We start from the raw sequence: 19385 nt of genomic DNA on the forward strand, positions 1-19385 counted from the left end.
TAGTTTTAGTTTCCACAAATCTTCACTTAACAATAAATTCTAAGTTGAACGTCTGGGGAATTAATCTCGTAATTATAATGTACACATTGCACAACTATGTATTGTGTAAAAGCAAATATGGTGAAATGTCTAATTGCATATATTTAATATAAAGGCGTTATAATTTTGGATATGTACTTCCCTGGTTACTTCCAGTATCCTTATTCGAAATATGACAAGAAGGTTTACTCTGGAATTTATATAATATGTATTATGAAATATATATGAGAAGAGTCGCCTCCCGATATTTTCGGCGGATATCATTTTAAAATACCTTTGAAGAAGCTGTCCACCTATCCGACTGCTATGGAAAATGAGAGTGCATATTTTATTTAGTTACATTGATATAAATTGATTAAAAACGATATATGCAACAATTTATCTTCATAAAACGAGTGTCAAGTGGACAAGAATTCATTAATAATAGCAAAATGCTGGTTGTGTCTTCCATTTAAGTCTCAGATGACCTAGAATAAGCTGTAACAAATGAAAACACATAAAAAGCTGTAACAAATGTTTTGTTACTTTTACGCTTACATGAACTTAAGTGTTCTTATCCGAACACGTGCTTAACGCCTTGGGTCACATAAGTTATAACTTTACGGGAAAATTCAAGTGGTTCTTAAGAAGGGAAATAAAAAACACAATATAATTAACATGTTTATTTAAGTACTTTAAAAATTTGTATAATAATTTCGTTTTCGACGTTACATAATAAAAATAAAAATAATCAATAGTTTTGCATGTCAAAATATAGAGTCCTATTTTTTATTAAACTACATTAAATTGCTCTTAATTATCTTTTATTCATTTATTATCACAGTTATTTAAAAAGATTTCACGAGCATTTCAATAATAATGGCAATGGTTACTAACAATAAAAACAAACTCTTGCGTTTCTGTTTGAGAACAATAACAAACATCTACAACTCAAAAATTTATATAATTACATTTTATTTTTATTTATGGCAACGTAAGTAAGTAAATATTAAGATATAATAACAAAAATGCGGCCACACACAAAGCTGACTGAGACTAACATGCAACTTTTCTTCATTTTAACAAAACGAAATTATTTACGCCTTAATCTAATATCACAGCTCAGTTTTAATATCACAGATTGAGTAAAATTCTCTCTCTGGCAACACATAATCTCGCGTCATATTTGTAAACTTATCGAAGTTGCAATGACTTGAACTCGTGTCACATCTGGCAAAGTGCAGTTTTTGTACGGGAGATTCACCAGCCCTTGCTACGTAGATTGGCTGAAAAAATAGGTTCATATTAGTGGAATTGTGAAGAAATCCGTAGATCATTAGGAAGATTCTAGAAGCATTAAATTACACTAGTAAGCGATAAGGCCGCGAAATACACAAAACAATTAATAAACATACTGTTTCTTGCTATTTTTTTTGTATTAATACGAAATCATTATAAGGGGTAAATCTATACTAATATTATAAAGCTGAAGAGTTTGTTTGTTTGAACGCGCTAATCTCGGGAACTAGGTACTGGTCCGATTTGAAAAATTCTTTCGGTGTTAGGTAGTTCATTTATCGAGGAAGGTTATAGGCTATATATCACGCTACGACTAACAGGAGTGGAGCCACGGGGGTGAAACCGCGCGGAGCAGCTAGTAAATAATAAATTAAAAGGAAGTCTTGGAATAGTATAGAAGTTCTAGAACATTGACCGCTGTCCGCTAAATTAGCAAATAACGTCTTTGATCACTATTTGTTTGGAAGTATTGCTTTTGTGAAAATAACGGATTAGCTTTAATTTCTACTCAGGCGTTGTTTTGTTCTATTTAGTATTTGTCTAAATCTTCGGATGAACTGGACTTCGTCTCCTAATCACGCGAGAGCCAATAAATATGAACAGTTAAAAAAAATAAAGATATATATCTCGATGTCTTATTGTGTGTAAAGAAAGTAGAAACTTATGGTGTTTCTCTTACTATTATAGTTTGAGCGTTTAGTAAAAAGTATATTCTATTGCCCTACTTCTGAATGCAAAACAAATACACACGATTTCTTAGGTTATGGGTGATAGACATGCAACATTTAGCGCTTTTTATTGGTTTGTATAAAATAACATGTTTTTATTGTATAGAGAGGAAATGAATATTAAAGTCACGCATAACGTTTAGTACAGGTATGTTTGTTACTCTTTCATGAAAACTACTGGACGGATTTGGATGAAGCTTTACAGTAATTTATTACTTTACGACCTTTAGGTCATCATAATTACACATGAGCTATAGATATACAATAATATGATAATATTATGAGAAAAAAAAAATAAACAGATTAAATACAAATTTAAAATTATTATGATGCTTAAGCAAAATAAGCAAAAGTTACAGAGAAAGTTTCTGGTTTTCAGTGACGGCCTTTGGTCTTGGTATAAATTGTATGGGTATAAAATATATGGTATAAGGTTATAAACATTATAAATGGTACTTACCAGCACAGTATATTCTCCAGAACTCTTAGACCGATATAACTCCAACGCGAATATAGCTCCATACTCCGGCACCGCCTGCTCGTGCCGGGAGATACCAGTCACCTCCATGAGGGCTCCAATGTTGAAGTCATGTGCGGAGTACATGCGGAAGCGTTTGGTGACTGGACGTCCTGAGGCGATCGCTGATGCGGCTTGGATGAAGTCGTTTAACATTACACCTGTAAATAATAAAAAGTAAAAATTAAACTTAAAATAATGAATCTATAATATTATAAAGCTAACTAGCTTACCGCCCGCGGCTTCGCCCGCTTTGTCTAAAATCAAATAAATTTTATACTAAAACCTTCCTCTTGAATCACTCTATCTATTAAAAAAAACCGCATCAAAATCCGTTGCGTAGTTTTAAAGATTTAAGCATACAAAGGGACATAGGGACAGAGAAAGCGACTTTGTTTTCTACTATGTAGGTAGTGATGAAGAGTTTGTTTGTTTGAACGCGGTCGGCTATCTAACACTGAAAGAATTTTTCAAATCGGACCAGTAGTTCCCGAGATTAGTGCGTTCAAATAAACAAACTCTTCAGCTTTATAATATTAGTATAGATGAATAGTTAACCAGTGGATAATGTTTGTCCACTTTTGATATATGCTTTCGATATCTGTTTAAAATATATTTTTTATTTATGAACAAGAAGATCACTAGGTACAACTTTTTGAGCTATCGGTGCGAATAAATCATTATTTTTACAATTTATGTTTCTAGATGTCTCCATTCCTGAGCGACGTTTTTAAGAACTCCACATTCAAATTACATATTATTATACTTTGCAAATGTTTTGAAACTTTGTAAAAGACCCTTCTGTCATAATAATAATAATAGATATTTCATTCACCCACCCGTGCGTGGGAGTAATTCTATTATACTGCTATGAAAATAAGCGATTAGAGGGTATTTCTTCATAATATCTTTTAGTATGATCTTTAACAAAATATCTTTTTATACAGATGATAGTCATAATTCAAGATACTCTAGGCATCCTAAAATGTAATGGGCCCTCTTCACAATGAGCAGCGTTGGCCCAACAAATGATCGTCGATGTTTGCCGCCATTTCGGCTATAAAACTATACTAATAATATAAAGCTGAAGAGTTTGTTTGTTTGAACGCGTTAATCTCAGGAACTACGGGTCCGATTTGAAAAAGTCTCAGTGTTAGATAGTCCATTTATCGAGGAAGGCTATATATATCAGCACGCTACGATCAACAGGAGTGTAGCCACGCGGGTGAAACCGCAGGGCGCAGCTAGTTATGAATAAACATCTATATATGTATACAAAACTCAAAGGTGACTGATATAGTGATCTATCAACGCACAGCCCAAACCACTCGACGGATCGGGCTGAAATTTGGCATGCAGGTAGATGTTAGGACGTAGGCGTCCCATAAGAAAGGATTTTGATCAATTCTACCCCCAAGGGGATAAAATAGGGGATGAAATTTTTTTATCATGTTTATTTATCTTTTCCACGCAGGCGAAGCTGCGGGCAACAGCTAGTCTACACTACACATTTAGGCCCACTATCGTGATTGCCTCTACTCGCCCAACGCTACACATAGTGAAGAGGGCCCGTTAGAATATTACTAATGGATTTATAATCCACCTGAAAACCGGCTTAAGGAGGAATCAACACAATAGATATTATATTTGACCCTCGACATTTTTTATAAAACAAATTATTTTAATAAACCAGGTAAAGATTGAGTGAAAAGTATCTCATATTTTTTTTATAATTACAAGCTCTTTAGAATAAAATGGTTTGAATGAAAATATAAATTGTATTCATCTTTATTTCTAGTTCACTGTTCAAGGTCTCTTATTCAAATGAGTTAATTCATAAAATGTCATTTTTAAATTGCACTTTTGTTGTGTTATTTAAGTTTTATTTATGTGAATAAATTATAAAAAGATGTACATTTATATGTTTTGTATATCTATATATTATTATATTCTAGGTATAATTTACTGGATACTTTTATTATACTATATTTACATCCACGGCTTCGTTCGCGTGGTGAATAACATTTTATTTTAATATTTAAAGTTTTAGTTGTAGAACCTTGTCAAAAAGCTGTAAAATATATATTTTTTGTAATAAAAATAACGTATGTTAACTTACCACCACCGATGCGTTTCATTTCATCGGTTCTGAAGTAGAGTCTGTATGCTAATCTTGCAGTTTCACCCAGCTTAGCCAGGACGGGTTTTGCCCAGTCTGGTATGTCTAAACCTAGACTGACCTGTAAATATAAAATATGTAATTGGACATATATAAAATAATAATATGATGAACAGTATCATAATATTATATACTAATATTAAGAAGCTAAACAGTTTGTTGGTTTGCTTGAACGCGCTAATCATAGGAACCACACGGAGCTGCTATAAGCTACTGTTGAAAAAGCTGATTTGAAAATTTTCACCCATTTATCGAGGAAGGCTATAAGCTATATATCATCTTGCTAAAATTAATAGGACCGGAGCAATCCGAGTAAAACCATGGGCCAAAACACTGCAAGCTGTTAGTGTATTAAAATAATTAAAAAATATCATGGCAATATAGGAACAGAATGTGGTTTGATACAGTATCATACATTTTTATAATACAAAAGAAAACACGTGTAGCCTTGAATTATATCAAGGGCACCTGTTATTACCAAAGTATTATGTATAACCACAGTATTACGTGGTATTACTTTATAATATGTATTAGGTATGCTACTTCAAAAGGAATTTGAATTTTGTAACATGTTAATCATAAATGTATTTTGTTTTCTTTAGTGCACTGGGGACGACCATTTATTTACATATTACACACATACATAGTTAGACACACAATTTATAATAATCCTTTGTATCCATGTAAAATCTCTTGGGCCATGCATATATACATACATATATTACTTGAAATTTACTATAAAAAACTTACCTGACTCTTAAACAAATCAAACAGTGTTTCGAACTGCAGCGGGTCCTCTGAGAAGTCCTTCCCCGTGGTCATCTTGACCAAAGCAATCAGCTGCTCATATGGCTTGAACTCTTGGTACAGGGACTCGGCTTTCGCGATCGCCATGAGGTCCTTGAATCGGTTGCAATTGGAGTAGTAGCGCAGCTGGAAGATAATTTATGAAATTTATTTATTAGCTCTCCTCAGGCTAGCTAGCTCAACAGCAAATACCTACATAAAAAACCAAATTAAATGATTGTTACAATTGTGGTAATAAATGGTCAGATTTATGTTGCACAGTTATCCTCTTAAAACCTAGACCTAAAAGAAATGAGTAAGAAAGTATTTCATGCTAATTTCGAGTCCTTTTAGGTTAAAATAAAACTCAGGATTTGTTTTTTTAATATTATTATTATTAGAAAATAAAAAAAACTTGGGTACACATATGTGCACTTCGGGATTTAAGGACCACAGTTTTTGGTAGTATGATAACTTTCAAAGCAGTTATTTTTCAATATGCATAAAAACATTTGACACTTTACGCACATGGTGCGGCACCGTGAAGAACTTATGGGATGTCTGCATTTAGATGCGAACTTAGATTCCACATAACGAGGCAGGTGCCCCACATTGTCTAGCCTAACTTCTGGTATCGGTTGTGATACAACCAACCGGTGTTTCTTTGCTGGAGGTCCAATGCAGACTTCTCCTCTCTCAGTAGGACTGGGACCGGGTACATCTGTACATCGGTGTACTCTGAATCACCTCTTCCGTATGTTCTTCAGATGGCCCTCGTCTTCGACTTCGTTAGATTCCTCCGGCCGCTGAAGATCTCGAAGGTCTTCTGGAGGCAAATACTCATCGTCGTCATCATCATCAGAAAAATCAAAATCGCTATCATTCAATAATTCAATAATTCAATAATTCAATAATTCAATAATTTTCTATTTCTTCGTCATTCATCGCCATGCTGAAATCTCCTACAGTAAAAAAATATATATATTAGATACTGAGGTACACATATGTGTAACAAAACAACATCGAGGCAATATTAGTACAAGAAAACAAAAAAACTGGTACTTACTTTTACACACTTTGCTCCAGATATTTGACAATAGAAAGACACCACTATTTCGTTAAAATCTACGTAATTTTATTTTAAAACGATTTTACAATAAAAAAAGCAGGAACGGTTGAAAAAAAAATCTATCTGTCAAATTCAAACGAATAATTTTTAAGTTTATTGATTCCGTATACGCCATCTGTGACTTTTATTTGAACCTCCTTGCTTAAAGAAAGACCTTTTAGTTTAAAAAATGTCAATAGATGTCGTTATTACATCTTTTTTCCCCAACAAATGCAGGTGCACGTATGTGTACCTATGGTCTTAAGAGGTTATTGTTATTAATTTGTAAAAAGTTTAGTCGGATAGTTTACGCAGTGTTTTCGAAGAATTGCAACTTTGAAACGTGAAAAAAGCGGAACAATATTAAGTTAAAAGGCAGGTGCCGCGGAAGAATTCTAATCAATACCCGCGGCCTCATCATTAAAGCGGCTCGACGTAACCCAGTAGGGTTTTAGTCGGTAAGAATCCGACATAACCCACGGCTCCTTCCCCGGGAGCCGTGGATATCTTTGGAAGATTTCCCCACTTAAAAAAAAAGGTGCTATGGTTGCAACTTGCAACTCTAACAGTGTTGCTTGGAGATGACCATTAGGTAAATTTAATACCAGATTGCCTGCTGCTTATCTTGCTTTACCATAAAAAAGTGTATTAGTCTAGTGTAGGTTATTGATTAATTGACAAACGTTATCCACGTTATTAATAAATAAAGTAAAGAATATTTATTACTAGAATAAGCACACAGTCTTCGTTGATACATAAGGCTATGAAGTTGTGAACACAGTAAATAAATGACGGTTTGTTAACGAAATAGGTACGCGTAAATAAGAATCGCTTAAACAGAAATAAGATTTGATAATAATTCAGCCAAAGCTAAGTCTAAGCCCTAAGTAAAGTTTAACTTTGTGATTGTTCTACAGGTATTAACGGGGGTCGTAATCTTTTAGAATATGAACAATATACGAAATTATTTTACAAAGGCCTAATCTTTGTTCTATAACAATGACATTAAGAGGTCGCAAGGATTATTTATTAAAGTAAGTCGCATTATAAAATTGGTTGCAGAAAGATTTTATAAGAGACTAGCTGTGCCATGCGGTTTTACCCGCAGTGATCGACTCTTGTAGGTCTTAGCGTGATGATACATATCCTATAGTCTTCCTCGATAAATGGGCTATCAAACACCGAAATAATTTTTCAAAACGGACCAGTAGTTCCTGAGATTAGCGCGTTCAAACAAACAAACTCTTCAACTTTATAATATTATAGATTATTATATTTTATAGACTTGTTGTTGATCATATTAAAGGGACATTATAAATTAAAATATATTAAATAAAGTTTATTTCTTTTACCAACACATGTCGCATCACGTGAATACAAATATATAGTTTTATTTAACAGTATAATGATAAGGCCTGTATTTATAATTATTGTGATATATATTTATTATCATAAAGATTGTAAAGTTCATGTATGCCATGACATAACCGATTATATTATGTTACATAAAATTGGAATTTGGACTATTTAAATGAAGATAAAAATTTATTTTTTACTTCCTGAAATGTTGGGTCATTATACAAAACTAATTTTTCTAAAATTATAGTCTAAATACGTAATAAAATTTTATTTGATTTTCTTCTATTGGCAGTAATATCTACAGTTCTTCATGAACTAATCCAACTTTACCTTTTCCGCCGAAAAATGTTCAAATAATAAAGAGAACTTATCAAATTTATGACCGACTTATAATTGTGAGAGATACTTAATCAATGAAATAGCGAATACACTTTAAACGATCTTTCTTAGGAATTTATTTAGTCTATACATACAAAGTTGAAGAATATGTTTGTTTGTTTGTTTGAACGACTAATCTCGGGAACTACTGGTCCGATTTGAAAAATTATTACAGTGTTAGATAGCCCATTTATCCAGAAAGGCTATAGGTTATATTCTATCATCACGCTAAGACCAATGCGGGGCGCAGCTATTATAACAATATTTAGTTTATTACTTCTAAATTCTTAAAAAATTCCAAATTCCTTTTCGCATAGCTTTAGTTTTAGAAAAGCAAAGTCATAAAGATACTACTCTGTTCTATAGACATTGCTTTTCGAACTACAATACCTAAATCTTATTGGTTATTACGCTTATAAGCGCATATGAAATAGCTCTACTTAGCCTCTACATGAACAAATACATACTTGGCTTGGAGTTTGGCTTCTAATTACGTAATTACGCAAGAGAGCTTTATATAAACAAATTCACGTTAAAATTTGACTCTGAGTTACTATATATTACTACTATTGCTATTATATTCATCGTCATCATCATCATCATCATCATCATCCTATATACCTACGTTCCTACTGCTGGGACACGAACCTCCTATAAGGGAGCCTACTATGAGCGTAGTTTATTATACTACTAGCTTTCCGCTCACGGCTTCGCCTGTTTTGTCTAAAAACCAATAAATTACTAAAACCGAAAACCACTCCATCTATTAAAAAGTCGCATCAAAATCCGTTGCATAGTTTTAAACATACATAGGGATACAGGGACAGAGAAAGCGACTTTGTTTCATACTATGTTATGTTATACATACGTAATCTTCCTTCAGCGGTACTGCAGTGTACGGCACGGGCTGCCACACCTTTCCCAGACCGTCATCCCACTGCTGTTCCGCCACAGGCGGGTATAACGCCGCCATGGCCATCTGAGCTGTCATCTTGGTCCTCTCCTTGTCTGTACTTCGTAATGCTATCTCGTCCTGGAGGTAGATGTCAGAGAGGAGATGGTAACCCTGGGATCCGTAGCGTTGGCGAATGAACTTGCCTATTTGGAACGCGCGCCGCTTTCCTGTCTGAAAATTTATGGTATTCATTAATTTTTAGGCATTCTTCTGTAATTTAGGATTACTCCGGAAATAATATTATTTTAAGAAGTTCATTGCATGCCTGAATTCTTTAAGATTGTTTCATAGTTAAGATTAATCGTAGGATTAGAAATGGTTCGTTATACTACTTTTTAACGAATCGTTATGTACCTTCACCAATAATAGGCTTTGTACTTAACATTAAAGAGGCTATTATTCAAATTACATATTATGTCAGGTGCTTTGTTTTAAATTGAATTTAGAACAAAGGTATTCAAAATTTTGTTCAAACATTTAATAAAGAAAACAATCTAAATGGTACGTTGCAGGCATGAGTTGTTCCAGAAGATATAACAAAATCAGTCAATCACAACCAAATTATTTTAGAAAAGAAGTGATTTTACTTTTTCAACAAACCCTTCATTCTTTTTTTACATTGATTACAAATTTTTTTATTAGAGCCACGAAAAAAAATATATTATTGAACAACGTATATAAAAAATCTTTAAACTAGTAGGTATCATATTGATAAGTTTATTTACACTTCTATACTTTCACGATAAAAAACTTTAGGAACAACATGTTTGTTCATACTTTTTATATACTTAATAAATAACCATAATACAGGTTATCGAGATCAATGAACTGAATGATCTAACCTTGTAAAACATTTGGAGGTCAAAACAGGACTATAAGATATCTTTATGCTATTAACACAAGTATTAATGACTAGCTGAGCTCCGCGGTTTTACCCGCATTGCTCCTCTCCTGTTGATCTTAGAGTGATGATATATAGCATATAGCCTTCCTCGATAAATGGGCCATCTAACAAATAAATAATTTTTAATATAGGACCAGTAATTCCTAAGATTAGCGCGTTCAAACAAACAAATAAAATCTTTAGCTTTATAATATTAGTATAGATTAAGGAAATAGTCGTCAAAACCTTTGATAAGAAATTGCTTTTTATAATTAATATTGTTGACTCGTTAATTCAATGCTAGTTCAATTGTTTTTTATCTTTGTGACAATTTGTAAATTACTTTATAGATACAAAGTATGGTTTATGTTTGGTAGTAAAGTGTGTAAAGATTGTTTATGCCTGGAAATAAACGAATAATTTCAAAAATATAAAATGGCGAAAACGATGTCTCTAACAAAGAAACGTATCATCCTTAAAAAATAAAAGGTCTTTAAAATTTACAATTTTGAAGACCACGTGATAGTTTAATTTCTGAAGGCCTGAAAAATAAACATCCTCTTCCGCGAATCTCCAGTCCTACATTTAAAATTTTTTGATATTTTTTACATGTAGTTACATTATCGACAGTCCTGTTGGTTGAGAATGCCCTTAATATTACTAATATATGAAACGCGAAGATTGTAATGATACGTTTCACACAAAATTGCTTGATTGATGAATTTATTGCATCTGTGTGATATTAGGTAGATCTTAATTAATAATTATTATAGTGATTAAGAACAATGAGCTTAAAGTATGATATATAACAGGACATAATATTTATAGATAAACTACTTTAAGTTTAAGATATGCGGATCCACACAAGTTTTCTCTTTAACTATTTTTTTATTTAATTATTTAGTACTTACATTGGTCAATCCTTCACTCCCCTCTATATAGGTCAGGTTAAGAATCTTCTCCCTTTGATCTGATAACGCAAGCTCATCGGAATCCGGTGTCCTCTCTCCGTGTCGGTTAACCTTTGATAAGAGATATATTTAGTTCTGGAGGTCACTTTGGTGATATCTTTTAGGTGATAAAAATTACTGCATCTGAATGAAGTTGAATGTAGTTAGGGTGAGATGGTCGACAATGAACCACCTAAATTTTCAAGAGCTGTAAATGTACTCCTCGAGGCCCTAACCACATACTTTTTAGTTATATTTGTAGATAATATATCTGGTTACATTATGTAGTACTTTATTTTTGTTACAGTACAATAGCCACTGATGTTTTTATTTTTTTTTTATTTTTTGAGAAATGATTCACTGTGTACACTCAATGGTACTCAATGAACCGGGGGTTGGTACACAGTGAATCGTGTGTGCAAACAATGAACCATGTCAATAATTAAAACATTATATTGATATAATTATAAAAAAATGTTAAATAAAACTCTCAAATATATTTAAAGTACCTATTTATTTGTAGTAACAATCAAATAGCTTCTTTTCTAAAAGAGTTTCCGGAAAAATCATAAACATAGTTTCATCAAGATTATGAACCCTCGTGCCTTGTGCCGTCACCAAATTGAGGAAATCTTCCATAAACTTCTTAAAGATTGTCAAAAAATGATTTGAAATTCGTTGGATTGGATGATATGGCTCGTGCAATACTATGCTATACTTTGCTTTACTATGCTTTTTAAGACTTTAGACTTGTTTCTTGTTCCTCCGTGAATATTTATTTACGCTATAATTTGGTTCCATCGAAGCAGACTTGTCTGTCTTGAATTTTATCACATATCTTCTCAGTGTTGGATATGGTATGTTGCTATCTCTTGCAGCCTTTCTTAAGCTCATACCGTTGAGATGTAAATCGACAGCAGCCTTCATTGCTTCAGGTACGTGGGATCCTTTTTTCCTAGCAGATCTATCTTATTTTGTTCGGCCCATCTGAAATTTTTATTTTTTTGAGTGCTTGTAATAACCAAGTAGGTACTTACAAAAAAGGAAATTTTCTGGACTCTAAAGGTGGTACGCAATGAAACAAGGGTAGGTAGTACTCATTGAACCAGGGATGGTACTCAATGAATCACTGGTTCATTGTGTACTCTCTCAAGGTGGTTCATTTTGTACCACCCTATGCTTACAAACTTTAAGATTATATAGCTACATGCATAAACACGAGGTGTTTAACGAAACTATCTTATATAAACCGCAAAAAAGCAACGAAATCATCAATACCATTGATATTTAGCTACTGTATTAACAAATAAAATGAGACGAAATTTTACTTACGTTATTTTTATACAATTTTCGGCACGAAAACACCAAACATGGGCTCGCACGGCCTCCCGCGCCGCTAGCTCACTGTCGACTGGGGAAGGCGGGAGGGGCCTCAAAGGCGCTTACCTAATGCAGTTTGCACCAAATGGCAACGTCACATTTCTGAATTATTTACATGGTTCACTCTGTACTGCTGGTTCATTGTTGACCACTCGACCCTATCGATTAATTTACGTTTTAGGTTTTTGGCAAAATTATAATGTTAATAGTATAGATAGTTTATTTAGCAGCAATAATAATACAATATTTTAATTATAACAATAATGTATACTTTATTTTGCGACAATCAAATAACAATAGTAGATAAAAAATACATTAAATCAGAGAATACCAATAATCAATGTATTTAGCAAAAGAGGAGTATTTTCATAAAAAACAATTTAAAACATTGTTAGATTAGTGTATTTTTTAAGGTTTTATTTTATAAAAACATATGTTACATGCTAATATTGTAAAAACGGAAGTTTTATTGAATTGATGAAAGTTTCAATCTTTCACGAAAAAAATTCTGACCGGATCTGAGTAAAATTTGGCACAATAATAAATTTGGATTACCTTATATAATACTTTTTTGGTTTTTCTGTGTGAAGTCACGGGTTAAAGTTACTTTTAGTATAATTGAGTATTATTGTCTTCAATATGTTCTATATTCTTTTAGTGATATCTAGTATTAAAGCTAATGAAATTTTTATGAACTTTTAGGCTACTTATACAATACAATTGTATCAAATAATAGCGGTCCGCCCCGGCTTCGCCCGTGCTATACATGTTTATGTTTTCTTACTTCAAGGAATATAATAAAAAAAGAATTATCGAAATCGGTCTACCCGTTCACGCTTGATGCCGTGACCAAGGAAAATGGCTTGAGGAAGACATTTTTTACTGGATTTTTGTTTATAAATGTAAAACTTAAGTGAACGGAAAATGTCAAAAACTATTATAAATTTAAATGAGTGAATAAACTATCGTTAAAAATTATAATTTTCGATTTAAATTTTTTGACATTTGAGAAACAAAAAGCTTTATTACAAAACAAGTTGGAAATGTCAAAGATTAAAACATTACCCTTTTGTATCGATTGACCTTAAACGTACTCGAATAAAGATCGTGGGTTTGAATCTCTTTATTGTCTATACTTGTATTAAATGCAAGAGTTCGGATGTTTGGATTTTTGTTACTCAATCACACCATAACTACTGAACGTATTTTGATGAAACTTGGTTGTTTTGTAGCTCATGTACCAGTTTAACATATAAGCTATAGAAGTAATCAGTTTAAGGTGCGAATATAGCTTCTTTTCAGTTATATTTTGTATTCTTACATGATGGAACTGCATTTTATGATATTAGACTCTCAGTTATTTATTAATAATACTTAAAACTAGTATTGGTGTTTGTAGCTTACTTTAAATATTGTCCATGAAAACAGTACTTATAATAATTAATACCAATAGATAGTATTTAAAGAAACTTACCAGAAAAGTCAATAATAATTCATTGTCTTCTCCTATATCTATGATGTGGCTTTGTGAGGCAGACAGTAGAAATACGGATAGAAGGATGTAGCGAAACATATCTGAAATAAAAAAAAAAACATTAGGTAAAATAAATTAACGCCTGCAATTTTATTACAATATTTTGCCCTGGTTGCCTGCACGAGATCACTTCGAAATGATAAGGTCGTCCATTAATTTATACATTGTGTTTTTTTTAATCCAAATAACTTCTAAGTTTTCTTCAGTGAACAATAATTATATTGAAGAGTTAAATTAATAAATTCGATATTGTAGTTTAAGAGGTTTAAAAATTGAGATGAATTTTTAGCATAAACCTTTTTTTAAATTGGACCCATTTGAAATAAAAAAAAGAATACATACTACCAAATAACAAAAATACGCGGGCAAAATCGTAGGCGGAAGCTAGTTATAAAAAATAATATAAAATAGAAAGTATAGTCTATTCCTAATCTATCAGACTGAGATTGAACATGTGTTGACCGCTATACTAATCTGTGGCCGTTTGAACTTTACTATCTGTTTTGTTAAATAAAACACGATTATTGGAACGGATTTGTTGTTGTTGTTTTATTTATTTACGTCACGAGGGAAAGTCTTGCTCGCCTTGTCTTTAATCCTGGTTATAAAGGTCTATATGACTGTAATACTTTGTGAAAATAATAATAAATTTATTTAAAAAATACAAAAAAGCGTAATGTGAAGTGAATTGGGTCAAAATCGAGTCTAAGTTACATTAGTGCATACAAACATACAATATAAACATACAAAATCTTATTTTTGGTAATCGGTAAAAAAAGATAATTTTTATTTCGTGGTAAAGTAGGTAGGATTATTCATGAATTATCATTATCCATGCATCCTATACCTCTAATATCGTAAAACAAATAAGTAAAATAATTATTAGCAAGTTCAAATATTTACCTAACAATATTGCTCTGTTAAAAGTTAGAAGATATTTATAATAATAAAACAAGTTCTTTCCAAGTAAGTTTTTTCTAAGTTATAAAATATTAAGAATTTCCATATCTATACTAATATTATAAAGCTGAAGAGTTTGTTTGTTTGTTTGATTGTTTGTTTGTTTATTTGAACGCGCTAATCTCGGGAACTTCTGATCCGATTTGAAAAATTATTTCGGTGTTAGATAGCCCATTTATTGAGGAAGGTTATAGGCTATATAGTATATATCATTACGCTACCACCAACAAGAGTGGAGCCACGGGGGTGAAACCGCGCGGAGCAGCTAGTAATTGATAAAAAAGAAAGTAACATTGTTTAAACTTCATCGCTGTAAGCTTTAAAAAGGCCGAAATGAAAAAGCTTACAAAATTTGTATTGCTAAAAAATATAATAAAAATTGGCATTCAATGCAAAGAAGCTTACTTTCTTAAAATAGAAGTCAATTATTTTTTGTAAAAATTCTATAGGTATTTTCGCGATGAGTTAGTCAAACAGACAACGACATAGTACGTGATATACTTATTCTACAGATAATACAATACTATATAGTTCAGGATACATCGCCCATTTTTGCAAGTGACTACTATCAAGCTGATTTTCCGTTTGTAGCTTTATTTTGATGAGACACCGAATAATTTCGTGTACGAAACTCTCGATTGTGGTAGCTAACAGAGATAACAAGGATAAAATTTTTTGATTTGATGGTTCTCAAATATTTATTACGCAATTTGTAGGACAATATGTCTGTTGAATTATATAAACATTAACTAAGTGAAAACAAAAAAATCAGCTTGTTAGTAATCATTTATGATGACCTCGTTATTGATACACTTTGGAATGGGGGACTCTTTGAACAAACCATAGATTTTGTAGGACAAATATTTTTTCGAATAATTTAGGTAATTATCTTGAGATTGAACAAAAAAAAAATTCAGTTAGTAATAAATATTTGAGAACCATCAAATCAAAAATTTTTATCCTTGTTATCTCTGTTAGCTACCACAATCGAGACTTTCGTACACGAAATTATTGGGCGTCTCATAAAAATAAAGCTACAAACGGAAAATTAGCTTGATAGTAGTCACTTGCAAAAATGGGCGATGTATCCTGAACTAATACTACTTATACATATCTCATGATAATTTGATGATTAACCTTATTATGGAACTAATTAAGAAAAAAATATGATCAGGGATCATTTATAACGAAGGTATTTTTTAAATTATTTTGTAAATATAATAAATAACGAAGTTACAATAAACTATCATTCTATACTTTATGTTAACTGTATCTCACAATAATTTAAAATAAGATATTATTTGTCTTTCGACTAGGACATATCGATAGTTTGTGTTACTGAAAATAAAACCTACTGTAACCTATACAATTCGAATAGGACATACTATCGATAGTTTGTGTTACTGAAAATAAAACCTACTGTAACCTATACAATTCGAATAGGACATACTATCGATAGTTTGTGTTACTGAAAATAAAACCTACTGTAACCTATACAATTCGACTAGGACATACTATCGATAGTTTGTGTTACTGAAAATAAAAACCTACTGTAACCTATACAATAGGTATCTTTATTTTGACCTACATCTAGTAAAATATTAGCTGTTTGTTAGACTAGAACCTTTGTAACGACTCTTTTTCCTTATTATAGCGAGTCGAAAGCACTTTGACCTAATTAAAATAATTATTTACAAAAATTCAGAAGCTATTCAATTATCAAAGTTTTCTGACGTAGTGTTTTCGCTATTCGGATCTTTTTTGTTTGTGTTTTTCCGCTATGCGAAAATATGAAATTTACAGAAATCAAGATATTTATTATTATATTATTTTATGAACAGTTAAATGGTATAATTTATTTTTGCACAATAATACTGAATCGATCTGGGAAATTTTAAGGTAAAAACGTATCATTTCTTGAAAGGCCAAGGGCAATAAATTTACCTATTTAATTCCGTCTTCCCCCTTATTCTATTCTGGTAGGCAACAACCATAACCCCTGTTATAGTCTATGGGAGACGCAACCTGCTTACCACCAGGCGGTCTGTCCGCTTGTTTGCATCCCTATAAAAAAAAAATTGGCTCTACATTTACGTTATACTTTTGTTTATTGAACTATTTTTAAATAATTGCTGATACTTTTATTAGGTATACACGGTCGGGCAGAAATCGCAACTAATGGAAAAGGCTTTTTTTTACTCTTCATCCAGAAAATCACTACCTTTTGGACTGTCAGTGTCATTAAAACAAGGACCGTCGAGATATAACATCCCTAGAACTTTATAACCGTTTTTCCTTTAAAAAAGTGTAAGTCTAGGTTCATAATTAAATCTAGGTCTAAATAAATCTAAATACGAATCGGTGTCACTATTACACGGTTTCATATATCGATACATTGTGAATGTCGATAAACCACAAATCACAATTGTTGTAAATATTATAATGCAATGCTAAGTGAAAGGATTTGTACATTTCCGTAAACCATTTTAAAACTTGTTTTAAAAGAATAAAAGCTTTTTCGGTTTTTTTATGACACGTTATAGTTATAAGTACCATAATATCTATACATATTATAATAACAATAAATCGCCAAATGTGTTTTTACAAGTGTAAGCGCATAAACTCGAGATCGAGTGAACTAATTTCGTTAATTCTGTTTTTATAATATTCCTTGACGAACGAGGATGATTCTTATGGAGAGAAAACGTAAACATGTACCACGGGAGAAGCCAGGGCGGACTGCTAGTAACCAGATGATTTTTAAATACTCCGTGGATTCACAGACATAAACTAAGTCCATATTTCCAGCTCTTATAGACTGATTTTTGGAAAAAAGCTTGTTTTTCTAAATACTTTATTCGAAATCCCGCGAAAGGGTATCAGAAATTAGAACACCAAAGTTTTGTATTATAAATACTGAATGTACCTATATAAAATTTCATAGTAAGTTTTCGCTTCAATAAACCTCCGGATTATGGGTCAAGATCTTTTTTATAAAGACGTCTGAAATCTGACAGAACTTTGACCAAGTTGCAAACTTTCAAATATGTTTTAGTTTAAAAGCAAAATAACTGAAGAATTTATGAAAGACTACTTATTCTTTTTTTGTTATTGCTGTATAAATCTATTATATTTTAGACTAAGGCAATGGGCTGAATTTCGATAAAATGTATATATATACGAAATTTTGAGAAAATAAAACATCTAAAATTAATGATTTACGAGGTATGTAATCACTTAACAAATATACAAATAAACAACAAAGAGGAATTGGTAAATACTTGTCTATATCTTCTGCATAGTTGCGTTTAGTTTTGATCGTCTGGAGAATCACAATCAAATTTATACCTATTTTTCAAGTCGGTTAAAGAAGGAATATAAATTACCTATAGGGTGATAAATATAAAAACCAGACGGGAAAGATTTTTATCTTCCTAGGCAATGAGGTTCACATCCGCCTATTTCCTGACTGCTTGTTTACAGACTCTTTTGAGACATTTACCAATAATAGATTAGTAAAAGGCGATACGATATTATATAAAACTACTCGAAGATCGTCTTTATATTATACTAGCTTTCCGCCCGCGGCTTCGCTCGTGTTTTCAAAGAAAAAGCCGCATAGTTCCCGTTCCCGTGGGATTTTGGGGATAAAACCTATCCTATGTGTTAATCCAAGTTACCCTCTATATGTGTGCTTAATTTCGTTGTAATCGGTTCAGTAGTATTTGCGTGAAAGAGGAACAAACACATCCTCACAAACTTTCGCATTTATAATATTGGTAGGATAAGAATCAGCGTTTTTGATATCAACAGCGTTTGCTAGGACATTTTTTCTTCAAGAGTTTTAATCAAAAAACCGCTATATTAATAAAAAAAATAACTAACATAATATCTACATCGAGTGATTGTATTTAACTACGGACTAAATTTTTAAAGTGTAGGTACTAACAACTATATAATCGAAGCAATTAATAAAGATAAACTTTGTTCCTAATATTTTAGATACTTACGCAATTAATGAATTAATCTATTTCTAATGGATATTTAATTAATGAACATTACGTCCGTTGAGACACTAACTAGATGTTTTAGTTTAAATTTCTTTAAATTTTAGTATCCAACACTAGTAATAACTTAGTAACAACTCCCGAGCACTTAAAATAATCATTGCGAATTGTTTTTCTCTATTTCTATTACAACAGGGCTAAAAATAGTGTACTATTCATCTTCATCAGCACTGGGAACATAATTGTTCCCAGTGCTGGGACACGGACCTCCTATGAGGGTACAGGCCATTATCCACCACGCTGGCCAAGTGCGGGCAGATGTCACATGTCGTCGAAGTTTATTC

General features: G+C 32.0%; 1 protein-coding gene and 1 long non-coding RNA gene across 2 annotated transcripts in view; both read right to left on the bottom strand.

Moving 5' to 3' along the window:
- Positions 1-730: 730 nt before the first annotated feature.
- LOC123701264 (venom acid phosphatase Acph-1-like) overlaps positions 731-19385 on the bottom strand; it is a 28159-nt gene continuing 9504 nt past the window's right edge. The window contains exons 2-8 of the mRNA XM_045648682.1: positions 14015-14115; positions 11122-11232; positions 9241-9498; positions 5492-5674; positions 4682-4802; positions 2506-2723; positions 731-1304 (exon numbers count right to left, since the gene is read on the bottom strand). Coding sequence (XP_045504638.1) covers positions 1134-1304; positions 2506-2723; positions 4682-4802; positions 5492-5674; positions 9241-9498; positions 11122-11232; positions 14015-14115 — 1163 coding nt within the window. The 3' untranslated portion in view covers positions 731-1133. The remainder of the gene's footprint in view (positions 1305-2505; positions 2724-4681; positions 4803-5491; positions 5675-9240; positions 9499-11121; positions 11233-14014; positions 14116-19385) is intronic.
- LOC123701265 lies at positions 11656-12691 on the bottom strand. The gene is made up of 2 exons (XR_006752709.1): positions 12493-12691; positions 11656-12147 (listed from the first exon to the last, which is right to left on the bottom strand). It is a non-coding gene; the product is annotated as an uncharacterized LOC123701265 (long non-coding RNA).

The sequence above is a fragment of the Colias croceus genome, chromosome 21 (assembly GCF_905220415.1).
Source record: "Colias croceus chromosome 21, ilColCroc2.1".
Taxonomy (NCBI): Eukaryota; Metazoa; Arthropoda; class Insecta; order Lepidoptera; family Pieridae; genus Colias; species Colias croceus.